At 38.3% G+C, this 18,927-nt stretch overlaps 1 protein-coding gene across 1 annotated transcript in view; it reads right to left on the bottom strand.

Annotated features, from left to right (window-relative positions):
* The window catches only part of SLC13A1 (solute carrier family 13 member 1), a 75,614-nt gene that overhangs the window by 55,452 nt on the left and 1,235 nt on the right, over window positions 1–18,927 (bottom strand). Inside the window, exon 2 of the mRNA XM_060155990.1 lies at window positions 547–675. Within this exon, the coding sequence (XP_060011973.1) occupies window positions 547–675 (129 nt within the window). The remainder of the gene's footprint in view (window positions 1–546; window positions 676–18,927) is intronic.

Here is an 18,927-nt window from a genome sequence, read left to right as displayed (position 1 = left end):
TTTTCTTCAGATGGGTACCCTTAGATTGTATAAAGGTAAGAAACACCTCTCAGCATGAATAAACTCTCAGCAAGAACAAAATGGAAATACATGTGAAAGTTAATTTGGCCTTATCTTCTGAAATGGCAGGTTTCTGGAAAAGAAAACAGGGAAGCTTTTTCTTCATTAGAAACAAAAATTGCTTTTCCAACACTGTGTGAGACCGAATTCTGTTGACTAGAAAAAGCTGATGCAGGACGTGAAAGAACTGGCCTTTTTCTTGGGAGGTAGGCACCGGGCATGGATGTCAGCCTGGGAAGATTGGACACACATTTCTCCTACTGACACACATGACTCAAGAAGCCACAGTCTGTGTTTTGTTTTTGTCCACCTGAAGGTGGACACACATGCAGAATTCTAGAGGCAAGAAACAGCTGGAAGTTTGGAGGACTTATGTGGAAGCCTTATCAACAGGATTATTGATCCTTTTAAATACAGCTTTCTCATTGGAAGTAGCAGCATGAAGTAGGGAATCTAATTATGTCAAACATTCACAGGACAACTTACCTTCTTGGAAGGCATGATCCCAAACATAGGGAGCATTAAGGCAGGCAGCAAAGCTGTTACCGACAGAGGCAAAGCTTCTGTCAGCCAAAACGTGGCAACGACAAACAGGATGTAGGCACATTCTGCTTCCTGGACAGAACAAAGGCAAAATGCCAGGTGAAATAATGAGGCTGGGAAATTATCATTCAAACCACAATCACATTTGCTGGATAGAGTCGAGTCACAGAGAAAGTTATGAAGAAACTCTGAAGGTCCCTGCCCCTTTGAGTTGGGCAGCAAAATGGTTATTTCTGAGGGGTTCCAAGAGTCAAAATTTAATACACATGAAAAACCAGTGACATAAAAACATCCTTAATTGTTATGTTTCCTTGACATTTTCTTCAAAACAGACAACAGCATGCAGTCAGTTTTCTGTGTTCATGTCGGCGTATATAGTTGTTTGCCCTCACCTTCATTTGGCCTGTGAAATGTACTCCCTGCCTTTTCACTGCATTTCTTGGTTGGGTGGGAACCATGCACACTGACCTTCCTCTCCCTCTACTAAAAAGGGAAAATCAACCTAGAAGAAAAGTATTGGTGTACTTTTTTACAGGGAAAGAAGGACAGTGCCCTGTTACATGCATGGATAAGACTGAATTTGCTCCTGAGTGACACAGACCTGGAGGTGAAGAGCCTCTGCTTTGCTTTTTAGAAAGACAGCTGAGCTCCTGGGAAGACACAGGGGGACTCAACAGGATAGAGACTCTTAATAGAATGTTTTGCTTTGCTAGGTATAAAACTGGGGGTTTCTGTTTTAGGGCATTGTTAAGGAATGGTTGGAATTTGTCATTGTGTTTGGCTTATATAAATAATTTTGATATGAAATCACCCAGGATGTACTAAGTGATCAGTAAAGGTTAGCATCTCTTACAGGCTTTGTTTTGCTCTCACACTGCTTAATCTCTGCAAATTCTGGGCTGTGTTTGAAAAATTTACAAATTTACAAAAACTGCTGTCTGAGTTTACCGAGGTCATTTATTTAAGGCTTTCCCAGGACAATAACATTTCTAGCTCTGCTGCCCTCTGATTCACCTACCTCAGGGTGAGTCCTCTGGGCCTGGTATTTACTCATCCAGAAATCCTGTACTTTCAGTGGGTTTCTAAGAAATTCTTAATAAGCCATGATTGTGTCATGTCTTTGTTGTGCTTTTTCAAGGAGAAAGACTAAAGGTGTTTTGATGTTGACAATATTACACAAAGTCTGCCTCTATAATCTTGACAAACAATGAAAAACAGTGAAACAAAGCTGAGCTTTGACTAAATCTTCCTGACTTGCTCTGGAGAGAATCTGTGAATATGAGCTTAATTTAAAATGCCAGTGTAGGGCTTCCCTGGTGGCGCAGTGGTTAAGAATCCGCCTGCTAATGCAGGGGACATGGGTTCGAGCCCTGGTCCGGGAAGATCCCACATGCCACGGAGCAACTAAGCCTATGTGCCACAACTACTGAGCCCGTGTGCTACTACTACTGAAGCCCATGCACCTAGAGCCCGTGCTCCGCAACAAAGAGTAGCCCCCACTCCCAGCAACTAGAGAGAGCCCGTGTGCAGCAACAAAGACCCAAGGTAGCCAAAAATATTAACTAATTAATTAATTAAAAAATAAAATAAAATGCCAGTGTAGAGAATGACCAGGCCTGCTTTTTCTCTTAGTTAGAACACGTGGATAACCCCAAAGCTCTTCATTATGACCCTATGTTTTCTATCATACTTACAAGAACCTAGATTTCAAAGATAAAATGGACCTTTTTATTATCTTGCTTTATAATCACAACCAACCAGTCTCTTGGTCCTATCCATCCCCCTGTCATTTTACCTCTAAAACCTGACCTTCTGCTTCCATTCTACTTCCTCCACTGCAGGCAAGGCTGTTCCAGAATGAGGTGATCTTTCAAAAAATCTGCTTCGTTTTCGTCATTCCCTTTCATGAGGCTGGATTAAGGGACTAGCTACCCTGACAAGTGTCTGGCGCACCAATCTATAAGGGACGGCAAAAACATCAGAAAAATAAATAGAATATGGTACCAGTGAATTCTGTTCACCACACATAACCCCTGCCATAGTGTTGAAATTTCACTTCCACATGGGTCTACTTCAGCTAGACACTCATAGTCTGCTCAGATGGGGCAACTTTGGGGACAAAATAAAAAGCAAAATTTCAAGTATTATTTGCTTGTGTAGATGACTTTCATGTTTTAACTGGCCCAGCCCTGATTTAAAATGATCAAGTCAGTGATTTTTCAGTTGTTTATTGAAAATCCAAAATCCTCTTCTTGCATTCAAGGCCACCTTCACTCTAACTATAAGACTCACTCCAGGGCTTCCCTGGTGGCGCAGTGGTTAGGAATCCACCTACCAATGCAGGGGACACGGGTTCGAGCCCTGGTCCGGGAAGATCCCACATGCCGCAGAGCAACTAAGCCCGTGCACCACAGCTACTGAGCCTGCGCTCTAGAGCCCGTGCTCCTCAACAAGAGAAGCCACCGCAATGAGAAGCCTGCACACTGCAACGAAGAGTAGGCCCTGCTCGCCACAACTAGAGAAAGCCCGCGTGCAGCAACGAAGACCCAACGCAGCCAAAAAAAAACCCAAAAAACAAAAAAACCTCACCCCAGTACTTCCTGAAATAATTCTAAAGAGTCTTATCTATATTCCTTCTTCATATTTGGGTTCTGATCCCTGCTCCTCATCATACACCCTTCTAAACTCTAATCCATAACATTCAATCAGGCAGTCATACTAGTGAGCCCCCAGATACTCTTTTTTTTTTTGCGGTACGCGGGCCTCTCACTGTTGCGGCCTCTCCCGTTGTGGAGCACAGGCTCCGGACGCACAGACTCAGCGGCCATAGCTCACGGGCCTAGCCACTCCGCGGCATGTGGGATCTTCCCGGACCAGGGCACGAACCCCTGTCCCCTGCATCGGCAGGCAGACTCTCAACCACTGTGCCACTAGGGAAGCCCCCAGATACTCTTATGTGACGGCTTCTACCTGCGTGTGACCATACCTTGGCTTCTTGGACCCTCTGACCTAGTTTAACTATGTAGACAAAGCAGTTGCGAACTGATGGCCAAATCTAGCAAAAAATACAGTTTACTTGACTTACAATGGTATGTGTGTGTGTGTGTGTGTGCATTTAATTTGAGTCAAGATTTACAAACAAGCAGATTTCATATTAGATTTAAAATCCAGATTTCTGGCTTCTCTTGAAAAACGAAGGAATTTGGTAACACTGGAATCATATTCTTCCAGGTCAATAATTCTCCAGACTTGAGGACTCCGAAATTCCCCTTTAGAGACTGACTTGTGCTTTTCAGTTCTGCACAGTACCTCTGCACCATCTCACGCACTCTCTTACCTGCTTGGCCTTAAACAGCATTTGAGTAAAATCTCTGGTAATAAAAATGCTGCCTACCTGCTCTTCCTTGCAAATCACCAAGTGAGAATCAACACTTGGATCGCTCATTTGGATTTCTCTGCCTACCAGCTGTGTGGTCCATGGACCAGCAGCATCAACATGATCTGGGAGCTTGTGAACAATGCAAGCATCTCAAGCTCTTCCCCAGGCGTTCTGAATCAGGATCACCATTTTAAGGTTCCCCAGGTGATTCTTACATAAGTTACAGTTTGAGAAGCCCTGGGTTACTACCTCGTTCGAGGAAGTAACCTTTTGGACCTTCCCTTTTATCATTATCCCTGGGTCCAACTTGCAAACCAGAAACGTGCTTCCAGTAAGTGTCTTTTTGCTCAAGCTGAATCCCTAGACTCATAATCTATTGTGAAAACTTGGCCATTCTTCAATGTGAAGTTCATATTTACATCTTGTCTATGGAGCTTCCCACAAACACTTACATACATTTCATATTTCTGCCTATGTGTCCCAGGAGATTACAGCTGCATCTGGCTAAGGCACTATATCTGTTGTCCCTGATAGCTACATTCCCACAATGTGTAAGAAATGCCTCTTTTTCCCGTATCTTAAGGAAGCTCGAAGTCTAGAAAAGGAGGAAAACAGATGTATCCCCCTCTGAATGGGTAGGATGGCCATCTGTGTCAGTTTTCATGGCGTAGTGCTGGTTTACACCTGTTGGGCAGGTATCCCTTTTGATTAGCAATCACTTTCATTCTCCAAAGTGTCCCTCTTTGGCTGACAAATTATGCAGTCATCCTATTGATGGATCTATCCTAGGACTACCTCCTTCCTCAAATTCCTGTTTTCCATTATGTGATCTTTCTTGGTCAGGCTTGGAGTCCTGGACAGGAAAGTGTTCTTTCCTATTAGCACTTTAGGCCTTCAACAACACAAGGTTAATCCAGGCACAAAGTCAAGTATTTTAAGAATCTTATATTAAATATATATAGGATTTTTTTTAAAAAATCAAAGATCTGTGGATGTTTTTGTTAAGAAAAAGAAAGAGACAAAAGATAGAGAAAAACATTTCATTTGTTATTTACATCATATTCAACAAAACTAAAATGAGGGTGAATGATTTTGCGTGAACACGTTCTTCTGATGAAGAAGAAAGCTCAGGAGTTATCTCAGTGCTCACAACTCAAAAGTCATTCTGAATGTTTGAACCATTCTGAATGTTTGTAGAACCATCTCTGAGATAGAGGAAAAAATTGCTTCATTATATCACTGGAAATTCTTAGAGTGACCCATTATCTCTAGCTCTACCATCTTTGTCTCTTTAATTTTTTTCTCTTCCCTCTCTTTCTCCACCTTCTTATCAAGCCCCCTACTCCTAAAACAGAAGGACACCACTGTAACCACCATTATACACCACAATCACCAGTACTACCACCATTAGCAAACACTGATACAACAGTAAAAGACCAATTGTCAAGTAAGTTAGACTGTGGGTGAATCATTTTCCTCTCAGTCCCTCTCAAGTCTAGTGAAAATCGTGAGTACCTCTGTTGTCTTTATTAAAATTAACCTTGCAACCATAACAAGTAAAAACTTGAATCAAATTCTGTTCCACAGATAGCAAAACATTTTAGTATTATAAATTCTTGAACTGAGTGAGAGCAACACAAGTAACGTCTACTTTCATTTTGTTTATTGTGAAGGAAAATATAGGAAGGAAAAAAGATTCAAAATTATGAGTAAGACTGATCTTACAGAAATATTTTTTAAGTCATGATCTCTTCTCAAAATACTATATGAAACAAAGGGGGAAAAGTCCAGAGGACTTCCCCAAAAATAAAAACACCTATTTTCTGTTAAAAAAAACCTATACACTTCCAAAAGTTACACCGAGAAGTTCAGCAAACCACATCCACCAGGCAGAGGCAGCTATGCAGAATACAGATATTGTAAATTCCATTCGATAGTGTGAGGTGTAATGTCACTTGACTGTGTTTTCCTGATCTGTGTGTGTACGCTGTGCCTTTCTGGCTCATTTATGGGCCATCTCCACCTTTCCTGTTAAAAGAAGATTCTCTCAAACTACCAGAGAGATTACGTGCAGATGATTACCAACCAATATGGGCAAGAAATTCCTGTTCCTGATTGACATATACACATTACTATATATAAAATAGATAACTAATAAGGACCTCCTACTGTGTAGCACAGGGAACTCTGATCAGTACTCTCTAATGACCTAAATGGGAAAAGAATCTAAAAAAGAGTGGATATATGTGTGTGTATAACTGATTCACTTTGCTGTACAGCAGAAACTAACACAACATTGTAATCAATTATACTCTAATAAAAATTAAAAAAAAGAGATTCCTGGTCCTTGATATTTTTGAAAAAATGAAGCATAAGAAGCCTTCTAGCAGTATATGTTTTAAAAGCATTTTTTAAATTATGAAATATTAAGAACATATGGAAAATTATATAATAAACACATTCGTACACATATTTTTAAATGCTGATATTTTGCCACATTTGCTTGAATTTTTAAAAAATAAACAAAACATTCAAGATTTATATACATCACTCCACTTCCTTCTCTGAAATCCTGAAAGTCAACCACTGCCTAGAATGTGTGTCCTTTCTATCCATGCTTTTGTGATTTTACTACATGTAGCCTTTAATGCATTAATAAACATCATGTGGTTTTGAGATTAAATAAGATTCTCTGTATATGTGATTTTTCAACTTGCTTTTTCACTCAATGTTTTATCTATTTCAAGTGCATTCATGTTGATACATGAAGGCCTATTGTTAATTTGTTTTAAATGGATAGAGCATTTCTTTTTATAAATACATTAGAATTCATATGTCCGTTTTTCTACTGATGGCTGTTTACGGGCTACGAACATCTTTGTACTTAGTTTCAAAGTGAATATAGGAAAGAGATTTTCTAAGCTAGTGTATAAAAGCAGTTATCGAAGTTTCTGAGTGGAAAGTATGCAAGATGGTTGTATCAGTTTATACGGTATTAGCACCAACAATGTGAGAATGTTCCGTTTCACCAACCATTGGCATACTGGACTAATTTATTTATTGGACAATCTGATGGTATGGAAAGTTCTTCTTAATTTGCATTTGCTTGAATACCACTGAAGTATTTTTTTCATGGTTATTGAACATAATTGTTTCTCTCCTGAAAATTACCTTATTTATAGTCTCTTTCCATCTTTCTGTTCAGTTGTTTATTTCTTTTTATTATGAATTTGTGGAGTTATTTTTAGATTCTTAATAATATTTCTTTATAAGTATATATTTGCAAATATTTGTCTTACTCTCTGACTCATCTATGAAATTGGTTTTATTCTATTTCTGGTTGATAAGAGGATTTTAGTTTTAATGCAGTTATTTTAAAATCCTTTCTGTTATATTCTGTGCTTTTACTACCTTGTATGAGAAATTCTTTCTATATTCTATTACATTCCCATATTTTTTTCTAAAACTTAAAAAGGCTGTTTTCAAGTGTAGGGCCTAAATTTATTTGTAGAAGAATCTGATGCCTTTTTTCTAAATGTAAAACCTAAATGCCCTGGCTTTTTTTATTAGATGGTCCATCTTTGGTCCATCTAATTTGTGTTGCTATATTATTTCCTGTGCCAAATCGCTACAAATGCAGGCACATGTGTTTATGGACTCCTTGTTTTGTCCCTCAATCACCTACTCCTCCGACCGCCTTTCAAACATCAACTCTTGCAGAATTACTAAACTCTTTTAACTACTATAGCTTTTCAATAAGTTTTACAATCTGTACCTCAAGTCCCTTATCTTACATTTTTCTCAAACTTGCCTTGATAGTTTTAGGCTTTTACATTTTGAATTTTAGATTTTTATTGAAATTACACAGAATTTATAAAACAAGAAATGGCCCTAAAATATTCCCATCTATGAACACTTTCATTCATTTAGGTATTCATTAAATTCCTTCTATAATATTTTGAAGTTTTCCCCATAAGGGTCATGTAAATCTGTACTAGACATCTTCATTATTGTTGAAAAAAATGAGAAATTAATCTAATTATCATCCTTTTGTATAATTTTTGTTCTCTTTACTGTTTGGTAGCTTTAAAATTTTCTCCTTATCTTCGGTGGTTTGAAGTTTCATTTATGATGTGTCTAAACATGGACTAATATTTAATTAAATTATTTTGTACTTAGAAATGCATATTCTATCTGAGGATTCATATCTTTTTTAATTCTGAAAATTTTAACCATTATTACTTTGAATATAATCTCTCTTCTAGTCCCTCTTTTTTCAGGAATACCTTTTACATGTATGTTGGAAATTCCGAATTCATCCTTCAAATTATTCTTTCATGTAAAGCATATTTATTTATTTATTATTCTGTCTGATTTTTAGGTGAATTCCTAGTATTCTTTCTTATCAGTTCACTGATTATGTCCTCAAGTGTACTCAGTTTAAAGTTTACAGTTTATTATATCTTGAGTTTTTAAAATTTAATTTTTAAAAGAATTTCAGAGACTTTATTTTTCATTTCCAAGATTTCTAACTAGTCTTTTTTTTTGTATTCACCTGCTCTTGGTTTATATTTCTTTTTAAAAAAATGAGGATTAATAGGTACACAAAAAACTGCACATATATATTGTATACAGTTTGCTGAGTTTTGGATATATGCATATACCTGTGTAACTATCACCACGATCAGGGTAACAAACATATCCATCATGTCCAAAAGTTTCCTCAGGCCCCATTCTGGGTTTTGTTTTTGTTTTGTGTGTGTGTGTGTGTGTGTGTGTGTGTGTGTGTGTGTGTGTGTGTTAAAAATACTTAACATGAGATCTACCCTCTTAAAAATTTTAAGTGCACAATACAATATTGTTAACTATGGTTACTGTGCTGTGCAGCAGATTTCTAGAACTTACTCATCTTGCATAACTGAAACTTTTACCTGTTGAACAACTCCCCATTTCTTCCTCCACCCAACTTTTGGCAACCACCATTCTACTCTCTACTTTTATGAATGTGACTATTTTAGATACTTCATAAAAGTGGAATCATGCAGTATTTTTCCTTCTATCACTGGCTTATTTCTCAGCATAATGTCCTCCATGTTGTCGCAGATGACATGATTTCATCCATGTTGTCTCAGATGACGTGATTTCCTTCTTTTACTTTAAGGCCGAATAATATTCTGCTGTCTATAGATAACACATTTTTCTTTATTGATTCATTCATTGATGGACATTTAGGTTGTTTCCATATTATGGCTATTGTGAATAATGCTGCAATGAACATGGGAGTACAAATACTTCTTCAAGATCCTGATTTCAATTCTTTTGGCTATATACCTGTAAGTGAGACTGCTGCATCATACATATGGTAGTTCCATTTTTAATTTTTTGAGAAACCTCCATACTGTTTTCCATAGTGACTGCATCATTTCATATTCCCACCAACAGTATACCATGGTACCAATTTCTCCACATCGTCACCAACACATTTTTTAAAAAAATTAAAACCATTCTAATAGGTGTGAAGTGATAACTCACTGTGGCTTTGATTTGCATTTCCCTGATGATTAGTGATATTGAGTACCTTTTCATATGTCTGTTGGTCATTTGTATATCATCTTTGGAGAAATGTCCATTCAAGTCCTTTGCCTATTGTGTATTTTTGGTACCCTGGTCAAAGATCAGTTGACTACATATGCATGGATTTATTTCTGATTTCTCTATTCTGTTTCATTGGTCTATATGTCTGTCTTTATGCCAGTAAGATACTGTTTAATTACTGTAGTTTTGTAATGTGTTTTGAAGTCAGGAAGTGTGATGCCTCAAGCTTCATTCTCTTTGCTCAGATACCTTTGGTTATTCAAGGTCTTTGTGGTTCCATATGAATTTTAAGATTGTTTTATCTATTTCTGTAAAAAATGTCATAGGAATTTTGATGGGGATAGCACTGAATTTGTAGATTGCTTTGGGTAGATGGACATTTTAGCAATATTAAGTCTTCCAATCCATGAACATGAGATGTCTTTCTATTTATGTGGGTTTCCTTTAATTTCTTTCATCAATGTTTTGAAGTTTTATAGTTTTCAGAAGGTGAAACTCCTGGTTAAGTTTATTCCTAAGTATTTTATTCTTTTAGATACTATTGTAAATGGGATTTAAAAAATTTTTTTCTTTTCTCCTAGTTGTTAGTGTGTAGAAAACAACTGATTTTTTGCATTGATTTTGTCTCCTTCAACTTTACTGAATTTGTTTATTAGTTATAACAGTTTTTTGTAGAGTATTTACAGTTTTCTACACATAAGATCATTTTACTTCTCCCTTTCCAATTTAATGCCTTTTATTTCTTTTTCTTGCCTAATTGCTCTGGTTAGGACTTCTAATACTGTATTAAATAGAAGTGGTGAGAGTGGGCATGCTTGTCTTATTTCTAATCCTAGAGGAAAAGCTTTCAGTTTTTCACCATTGAGTATGATGTTATGTACTCAGGGCTTGTCATATACATCCTTTATTATGTTGAGGTTCATTCCTTCTGTACTTAATTTGTTGAGAGTTTTTCATCATAAAAGGATGTTGAATTTTGTCAATGATTTGTCTGCATCTATTGAGATGATTATGTGATTTTTAAAAATCCTTCATTCTGTTAATGTGATACATCACATTAACTGTTTTGTGTATATTGAATCATCCTTGTATCCAAGGGATAAAACCCACTTGCTCATGTTGTATGATCCTTTTAATGTGCTAATGAGTTTGGTTGGCTAGTACTTTGTAGAGGAGCCTGTAATTTCCTTTCATTGTATTGTCTCTTTGCCTGACTTTGGTATGAGGATAATGTTGGCCTCATAAAATCAGTTTGGAAGTGTTTGCTCCTCTTCAATTTTCTGGAACAGTTTTAAAAGGATTGGCATTAATTCTTTTAAAATATATTTGGTAGAATTTACCAGTGAAGCCCTGGTCCTGGCCTGTCTTTGTTGGGAAGTTTTTGATTACTGATTCAAGCACCTCACACTCATTACTGGTCTGTTCAGGTTTTCTGTTTCCTTATGATTCAGTCTTCATAGGTTGTATGTTTCTAGGAACTTATCCACTTTTAGGTTATTTAATATGTTGGTGTGTAATTGCATATTGTAATACAATATTATATATTTCTATTTTAAAAATAATTTGACATCTATTGTGGATTTTCCCCCTTTCCTCATCTATTGATTTCCCTGTTATTTTCATTTTATTTGGAGTGTTTTCATCTGTGTTGATTTCATTGTCAGACTTTCTTGGTTGTCTTATTTCATTTTGAAATTTTATTTCCAGATTTACCCTGTATGGTAGTTGTTTTGTTTTTGTGTTTTTTCTTTCTGTACTCATTATTTACCATCTAGAAGTTTTACAGTTGCCTCCAGCCAGTCCTTAGCTCATAGTACACAGTGTGCCTTACCTTGTCAGCCTGAGGTCCTGTCCTCCCAGGACAATGCAAATCCTGTCATCTAGCTGGATCAGGAAGCTTGGATCAGCTCTGCCTGGGAGGCTGGGCAGAATCTGCTTCCTCTGAATGCCACCACAGAGAGCAGTCAGTCTAGCTTTTTTTTGGGCCTGTCATAGTTGCCAAGAAAACCATTCTCCAGCCCTTAGTTTGTGGCACTAAAATTAACTCTGACCCTAGAATGATGTGGGAGCACTTCAGACCACAGGTTCTCACATCTGCTCTGCTTGCATGCTTTTCTGACCCATTCTGGTCTACAGAGTTGTTTATTAGCTTTGTGTTTATGGTGGAGAAAGGGATGAGGGGGGTCTTAATTGTACAAACTTCATCTAGACTGGTAATCACAGCCTTTAAAGATAGGAAATCTTATTTAAAAGATGAAGATATTTGCCAAATAAATAGGCAAATCTGTTTTTCTGACTTATGACTAAGAGGAGGGGAAAATAACATTTATGAATGCCTGCAACATGCCAGATATAATATTTGTTTTATGTAGACCTTACCAAAATTCTATAAAGTAGGTACGGTAATTCCATGTTGAACTTAGGATCAATAATCACATTGCTAGTATGTAGTAGAGTTCAATCCAAGTATATCCATGAGAGCACATCTCATTTCATTTACTGCCTTATTCCCAGCACTTAAACCAATGCCTGGCATACAGTAAGTGCCCAGTAATATTTATTAAATGAATGAAGCTTTTTTCCCTCGGTGTCTTTCCTACAGCTGTTTTTATTCATATATCTTGATCCCTATATAAAACAATCCCTCTACTAGGCATAAATTCTTTAGCCTAGGAATCTCTTTTCTTTGCCTTGTTCTCTTTTCTGTTTTCTCTCCTACTTGCCTGGCACTGGATGTTTTGGCGCTCATCCTGGTGGGTGAATTGTCTCTATAGTTCTCCTGAGGTTCTCACCTCTCTTGCTAATAAGCTGAAATTGGAACTAAAACTTTTACTTGCATAGGTCACTTCCCAGTAGCTGCCACTCTCCCACTTTCCCATTTCACAATATTAGTCGTATGTTGTCTTAACCACCCCAAGTAAGCACAGCCAGGAACTTGCTACCGAGGCAGAAAAGGCAAATGACCCTATGACTAGGCAATGTGGATAATGACTCCCCCCTACTGAAGTTCTGAGTGTCAAATTATCTTGGGAAATGTGGCTGATTATATTTAAAAATCACCTTGGTTCTCTTTCAAATTATTGTTCCGGGTGGAATTGAAATATAAATTAGGCTTTAAAATATAGTTTTTTCACCTCTTCTCCCCCTTTTTAATGACATACTGACTGATATTATGGAATAATTTCACTGAAGAATTAGTACATATGTAGGTACCATCTCTCAGCACAGCTTGAGAAGAGCAGGACCAATCACAGGCCTCACTCACTGCAATTGATTTTCAAAAAAGAATGCAAAGCAATTAAGACAGGAGAAAAATAATGCATTCTAAATCTGTGTGCTACAAGAAAAACACTATTATTATTTGACAGAACCCATAAAGGGCTTTGCATGGTTCATGACACACCTACCCCTACTGCTGCAGGAAATTCTCAAGACTCAATCCATATTAACTGCAAAGGTTAAAGTGACTCCATCTTGGAAGATGGAGAGTAAGAAGCTCAACTACAAAGTCAAGGAAAAATAATTAGCATTTCTAGTTAGTTTTCAGCCCAAAATGGGTAGCAGGGAAAGGCAATTGGTGGCTCCACTATGTCAGTTACAAGGGAATTTTTAACTCCTTTTCATCTAACTTCTAAAAGCAATTAGCAAAGGAGACATGCTGTATTCACACCCCATGCACACAGTGGAACTGGACATAGCCATAGAGATCATCTTGTTCTCCAATGCACCAGGGTGTGATAACAATTCAGGCCATGGATTAACTGCTTCCGAATCATGATGAGTCTGTTAAATGTGCAGCATCCTGGACTTCACATCCATAAGTACCTCAGGTGAACCTGGGGCAGCCAATCCACAAATAACATTGAAAGCTTTTTTAAGTCTTGTTCATTTTACAGATGAGGACATGGGCCAGAGGGTAGCATGACAGAATCACTTGGCGAGTTTTTCAGAATATGCTAGATAAGTTGGGATAGCCTAGGTTATGCTGTGGCAAAACCCCCTAAATGTCAGCAGCTTGAAACAACCAAAGTTTATTTCTTGCTCACATTATTTGGTCATCAGGGGTCGTGGTTGCTCTGTAATCCAGGCAGTGGGAGACCTCATCTCAACATGTGTTTTGTAATTACAAATGCAGGAACAATGGTGCACGAGGTTGTAAAAATCTGATATAAATGCCATTAAGGAAGCAATAGCATCAATGGGCTTGGGAGCCAGACAGCTTGTCTTTAAATCCTCCCATTCCCCTTAGAGGCTGTGTGACTTTGGGCAAATTGCTTAATCTCTTTGAGTGTCTGTTTGCTCATCTGTAAAATGGGGATAATATTGACTATACTAATGGTTGTTAGGAGGCTGACAGTAGACATTCACATATACTATTGTTACCAACCAAGGCATAAATATGTATCATGAAAGGAAAAGAAGAGCTTCATGGAAGAGACACACTCCTGTTACACCTACATTCTTGTTCTGTCCCTTAGTCGCTCTCTATACTCTATTTGAAGTTCTTTCCTTTCATCGTCTCCTTTCTCCTGTATCTTATCCCTCCTACAAGATCTAGCTATGTACCATATCCTTTTGCTGCGAGAGGTCCTTAATCCATCCGTTCAGCACAGTTATCAACTATCTAACTGTGTGACAGGCACTGTGCTTGGGCCGGAGGAAACAAGTTAAACAACATGTTCTGTGTTCTTGAGGTATCTGCAGTTTAGAGGGGGAGGCAAAGATAAAGGCAAAATGGAATACATACTACGATGGAGGCCGATGTCTCCACGACTGTGCAATGAGAGCACGGAGGATGATTCTGTTTGTATCACAGCCCAAGCCGCCTTTCCCAAGAAGGACAGGGTGAAAGGAGTGGGCATTCCAGGAGGAGGATGCAGCATGTGCAGAGAAAGAGAGGGAAGAACAATCATGGGTCTCCTAGGGCGGCAGATAGTGAAATATCGCTGCCATGGGAAATGTGAATGCAATGCGGGAGATAGGTACTGGGGGCTTTGGGGAGGGCTATTAGGAGGAATAAATGGCAAAATCCCAAAGATCCATCAGTATATACATGTTTGGTTTAGATATTTTCCCCCTGTCGGCAAAAGGGAGCCATGAAAGATGTCTGACCAGTGGTACAATAGGACGAGGTTGACATTTTAAAAATAGCCCTCTGGCAGGAGACTCTGGGGGAACGAGTGTGAAAATGGTCTATGAAAGAGAGAGGAAAAGACAGGATTGAGGAGAGCAGTGCCAGCAGGAACGGAGATGAAGACACAGATGGGAAGCGGGTGGATTCAGGAGGTAAAGCAACATAGACTGAGTGATGAGGGCTTAGGAATATCTGAGGGATCTGACATGACACACAGATTTCAGACCTGGAAACGGGGTAGCAGATTCTCCGAGACAGGGGAAATAGAAGGAGCAGCAGGTTGTGGGCAAGTGGGATGTGTGTGGCTGGGGGAATGGAGGGGCTGAAGAACAATGAATCCCTAGAGATATAGTCACCTTTTAATTACACGTCTATAACACAAATCATTTGTTTCCATCATTTGGCATGGATTTATATACAACCTTATTTTGTGATGAATGTTGGCCATGGTATATATTGACTTTTCAGCAATTGTGCAAGCTACTTGAAAGCAGAAACATTAAACTGAGTAATGTGCCACTGTTCACTGAGCACAATACTTTGGGCCTAGCAAGTTCTCATCAAATATTCATGAAATAAATATATATCACATTTGGATTTTCTGGTTTTGTTCATCTCCTACCACATTAATTAGCATGATTCCATGCCTTCTTTTTCTTGCCCTCCATCATTCTGACGCTCTTTTGTATCTAAAATGTTCACTTTCTTGGAGTTTATAGCATCTCCCCCCTTTATCTTAAATCTCTACAACAGTTTAGACCAACATTAAAAACAATATCAACTGTTTCATTACTTGATTTGCCCCTTTAAAAGTTCTGTATGTTTTCTCAGAATTCTGCCCTCCCTCTTCTCTCACCTGTGGTCTTTTTAAATTTTCTCCCACTCATTTTCCTTTCCTTTGTCAGACTTCTCAACCTACCACTTTCCCCCTTCCATCAGAGCCTTTATCACTTTAAGGTTTACATTTCTTTACAAGAGCTACCTTTCTCCCACCTGTTTAGTTTTTCTAGATGGAGCACCATAAGACTCTCATTATGTATCATTTCTTTTACTTATTATAATTTCTATTATAACTTTGAAATTTATGGTGCATCAGATGCATAGATTGTGAAGGAAACAGAAGCAGGTGGCCCTCCCAGCTGTGTTTCCTCCATCCCTAACAAGGGCCGGTCCAGTGCTCTGCTGACTCTTCCCCTCTCCTCTCTTCAAGTTTCTCCTGGTGTAAAATATCTTCCAGAGAAATCCTGAAGTATCTGACAGAAACCTGAGATCTGGTCTCGGATTTACAACCAGTCAACTAGGGAATGCTGCTCAGTATCTGTGTGACTGTTTTCCTTGTCTCCTTAACTGAAAAAAAAAAAAGAGGGTCCGTAATGAATGGGTAAATTAGATGGAGTGACACACCTGGAAGGATGCTGTCTACAAACAGAAAATATTATTGTTCAGTTTTCTCCTATTAAAACTCCTCAAACAAACTTGGCCTTCTTTTTATCATTTTGTTCCATCAAAAGAAATACAAAGAAAAGCCAAGAAACTAGAAAAATAAGTAAAGAAATAGTCCGGAGTTCTGAGAAGTAAAATTAACAAGCTGCTAGAAATAGTCATAAAAGAACAAAGTTGCACTGTGAATATCACTGGGACTACGGCACGTAGCCTAGGCCAATTTTAACAAGTTTTTATCTGGGAATATTTAAGATATTCCCTCTCCAAAAAGAAAAATTCAGTGCAATTATTAATTTTACTCAAATATTTACATAAATATCAATTACACTACAGGCTTGTTTTACTGACCACTAACTACTAATTGGGAAAGGACTAGGACTACCCTTATACTTATGTGATGATTAAAAAGACAGTATTTTTGATGTTTCAGTGTAAAGCAATAAGGAAATACAATTCCTTTAGTAAAGTGACATTTACACCAATGTGTTAGGAGTATACTTATTACCCTCGGAAGCTATAAAGACACAGATACTCAGTTGTGGTTGAGATCACTGGCTCTAAAGTCAGACAGATGTTGATTGGAAACATCTGTATAGCCACATTTTGGTAAGCTATTTGCATGTTTCTATCTCCATTTCTAATCTGCAAAATTTGACCAGTTACAATACCTAATTCATAAGGATTCAATTTGAGCTTCTGTTTGACTTATGCTCATAGGCTTCTGGGGTGATATCAGTACATATTTTCTTTCGCAATAAAATATTATTTCCATGAAAACACTGAAATACACAGTTCCAAGGTCTCTTCCAACTAGAAGATTTTAAGATGCCCACTAAATGCCATGACTCATGGTAAACATTTGGGCACAGGTGTGAAGGGAAGGGGCACCATATCCTGACAAGCTGATAATACAAGCTTGTATAGCTGGGACTCTGGGACATTCAGCAAATGACACACATGAGACCGCTACTCCAGTTCTCACAGGTCCGCCCCAGTGGTTAGAATCACTGCAATTCTCTACCTTTTAAAGACATTGAGTTGCATGAGGTCAATTGAGGAAATGGCAAAGATGCACCTCTTCTCTGGTCTGACCTGTCTAAAGCATTATTGTAAAGAGTTATGCCTGAGTTGTTCAGAAATGATTATCAAGCCACACTTCGACTCTTCAAAATAGAGGATAAATCTTCAAAAGTACAAAATATAGAAAAGAGTAAAACAAAACCACTGTTAAATCATGAATTCTGAGTTCTGACAGAACCTGAGTTCAAATCCAGTTTCAATAGCATCTGTTTGGCCTTTGTTGGATCACATGTCTGCAAAGCGAAGCCCTTCCCCTCCCTTTTGAACGTTACATTGCAAAGCCACTTAGGGGCTCTCATAATTGACGCTACATTTTTGAATTAAGGTAAAATTAAGGTAAGCGTTAAGGCTGGTCTATAGAAACAACTCAATAATCAGAAGGAAAATGAAAAAAAATCAGCCAATAACTTATTGTTTGTTGGTTCTACATCATGTAGATTCACTGTGCTTTTATAAAGCAAAATCGACTTTGTTTTGCTTGACTATTATTGTGGGTTTGGAAGCAAGCATAGGGTTCTCCGGTTTGGTAACATGAACGTTACAATAAATTGATTTGCATTGATGTCAAAGTAAGCCTCTACCTAACTTTTAAACACTCCAAAGGCCCACATCCTCTGAAACAAAGTTTTACTCTCCTTGTATGCAGCAGTTAAAATAATATTCTTTGGGTTTGATTAGCGGTTGATTGAATGGTTAAGTATGCATTTAGAGTAAACAAAAAATGAAATCATGTTACTGTACTAGAAAAAAATCCTCCCATTAACATTGAGTTTTAACAAATGAGTTGATTAGAGGGAAAGGAAAGAGGAACACGTTTGTCAAATGCAACTTGTTGCCAGGTTTCCCCACAGACCTAATGTGCACTTTCTGATTAATGACTCATGCATGGAGAATGTTGCTTTCTATTAATTTAATTTTTCTTCCTTTTCAAGGAGCTTATATTCACTTCCTCTGAAAATTATGTAAGATACTCAAAGTGTCATATGTGTATATGTCAAAGGAGCAGCACAGATGATATGCACTCATGGCCAAAGTTTGTCTTGACTAGTTTAACTTATTTTCTCTGCCATAAGTAAGGACTTATACTGAGAGTAACCCAGAAATATTAAAATAGAGCAGGTGTCCAGGTATGAATCAGGACGTACTCATGGTAGGAGTCAGCCAGGTCTGGGGGACAGGTAGGACCAGGGGAGTTGGAAAAAGAAGGCCGTCATGCGCACTAGATGGAGTGACGAGTCTTCAAAGCGGGGGGCGGGGGGTGGGCATTCAGATGAAATCCCTATGTCTGTGATTCACATTTGTCATCTAGTGGCTGCCAGAGGCTCACAGAAGAGTCCTCAGAACTAGCTGGGTGGGAGGGGCAGGGGGAACAGGGGAGGATTAGTCACAAAGAATTTGCAAAACAAAGCCAACCAAACCAAAGACCATGGAGTGTGCCCGCTGTTTTCACTAGACATTCTCTAAAACTTTGGGGGTTCAGAACAATATGTGACGAAAAGTGGGAGAGAGTTCTTCCCCCGCTCCTCAGGGCACTGTGAGACCTCCGTTGCACCTCCTCCTGAAGGAAACACCCCGCAGCTGTGGGTGGCAGAGGCCAGATCCCTTGCCGGCTTTGCAGGTAGAGGAGGCCTTGACAGAGTCAAAAGAGACTTTTCAGTAGCTGATACGACTTTCCTTCAGACAGTGGCAGACT

The sequence above is a fragment of the Lagenorhynchus albirostris genome, chromosome 8, assembly GCF_949774975.1.
Source record: "Lagenorhynchus albirostris chromosome 8, mLagAlb1.1, whole genome shotgun sequence".
NCBI lineage: Eukaryota > Metazoa > Chordata > Mammalia > Artiodactyla > Delphinidae > Lagenorhynchus > Lagenorhynchus albirostris.
This window is presented reverse-complemented; position numbering and strand designations above follow the sequence as displayed.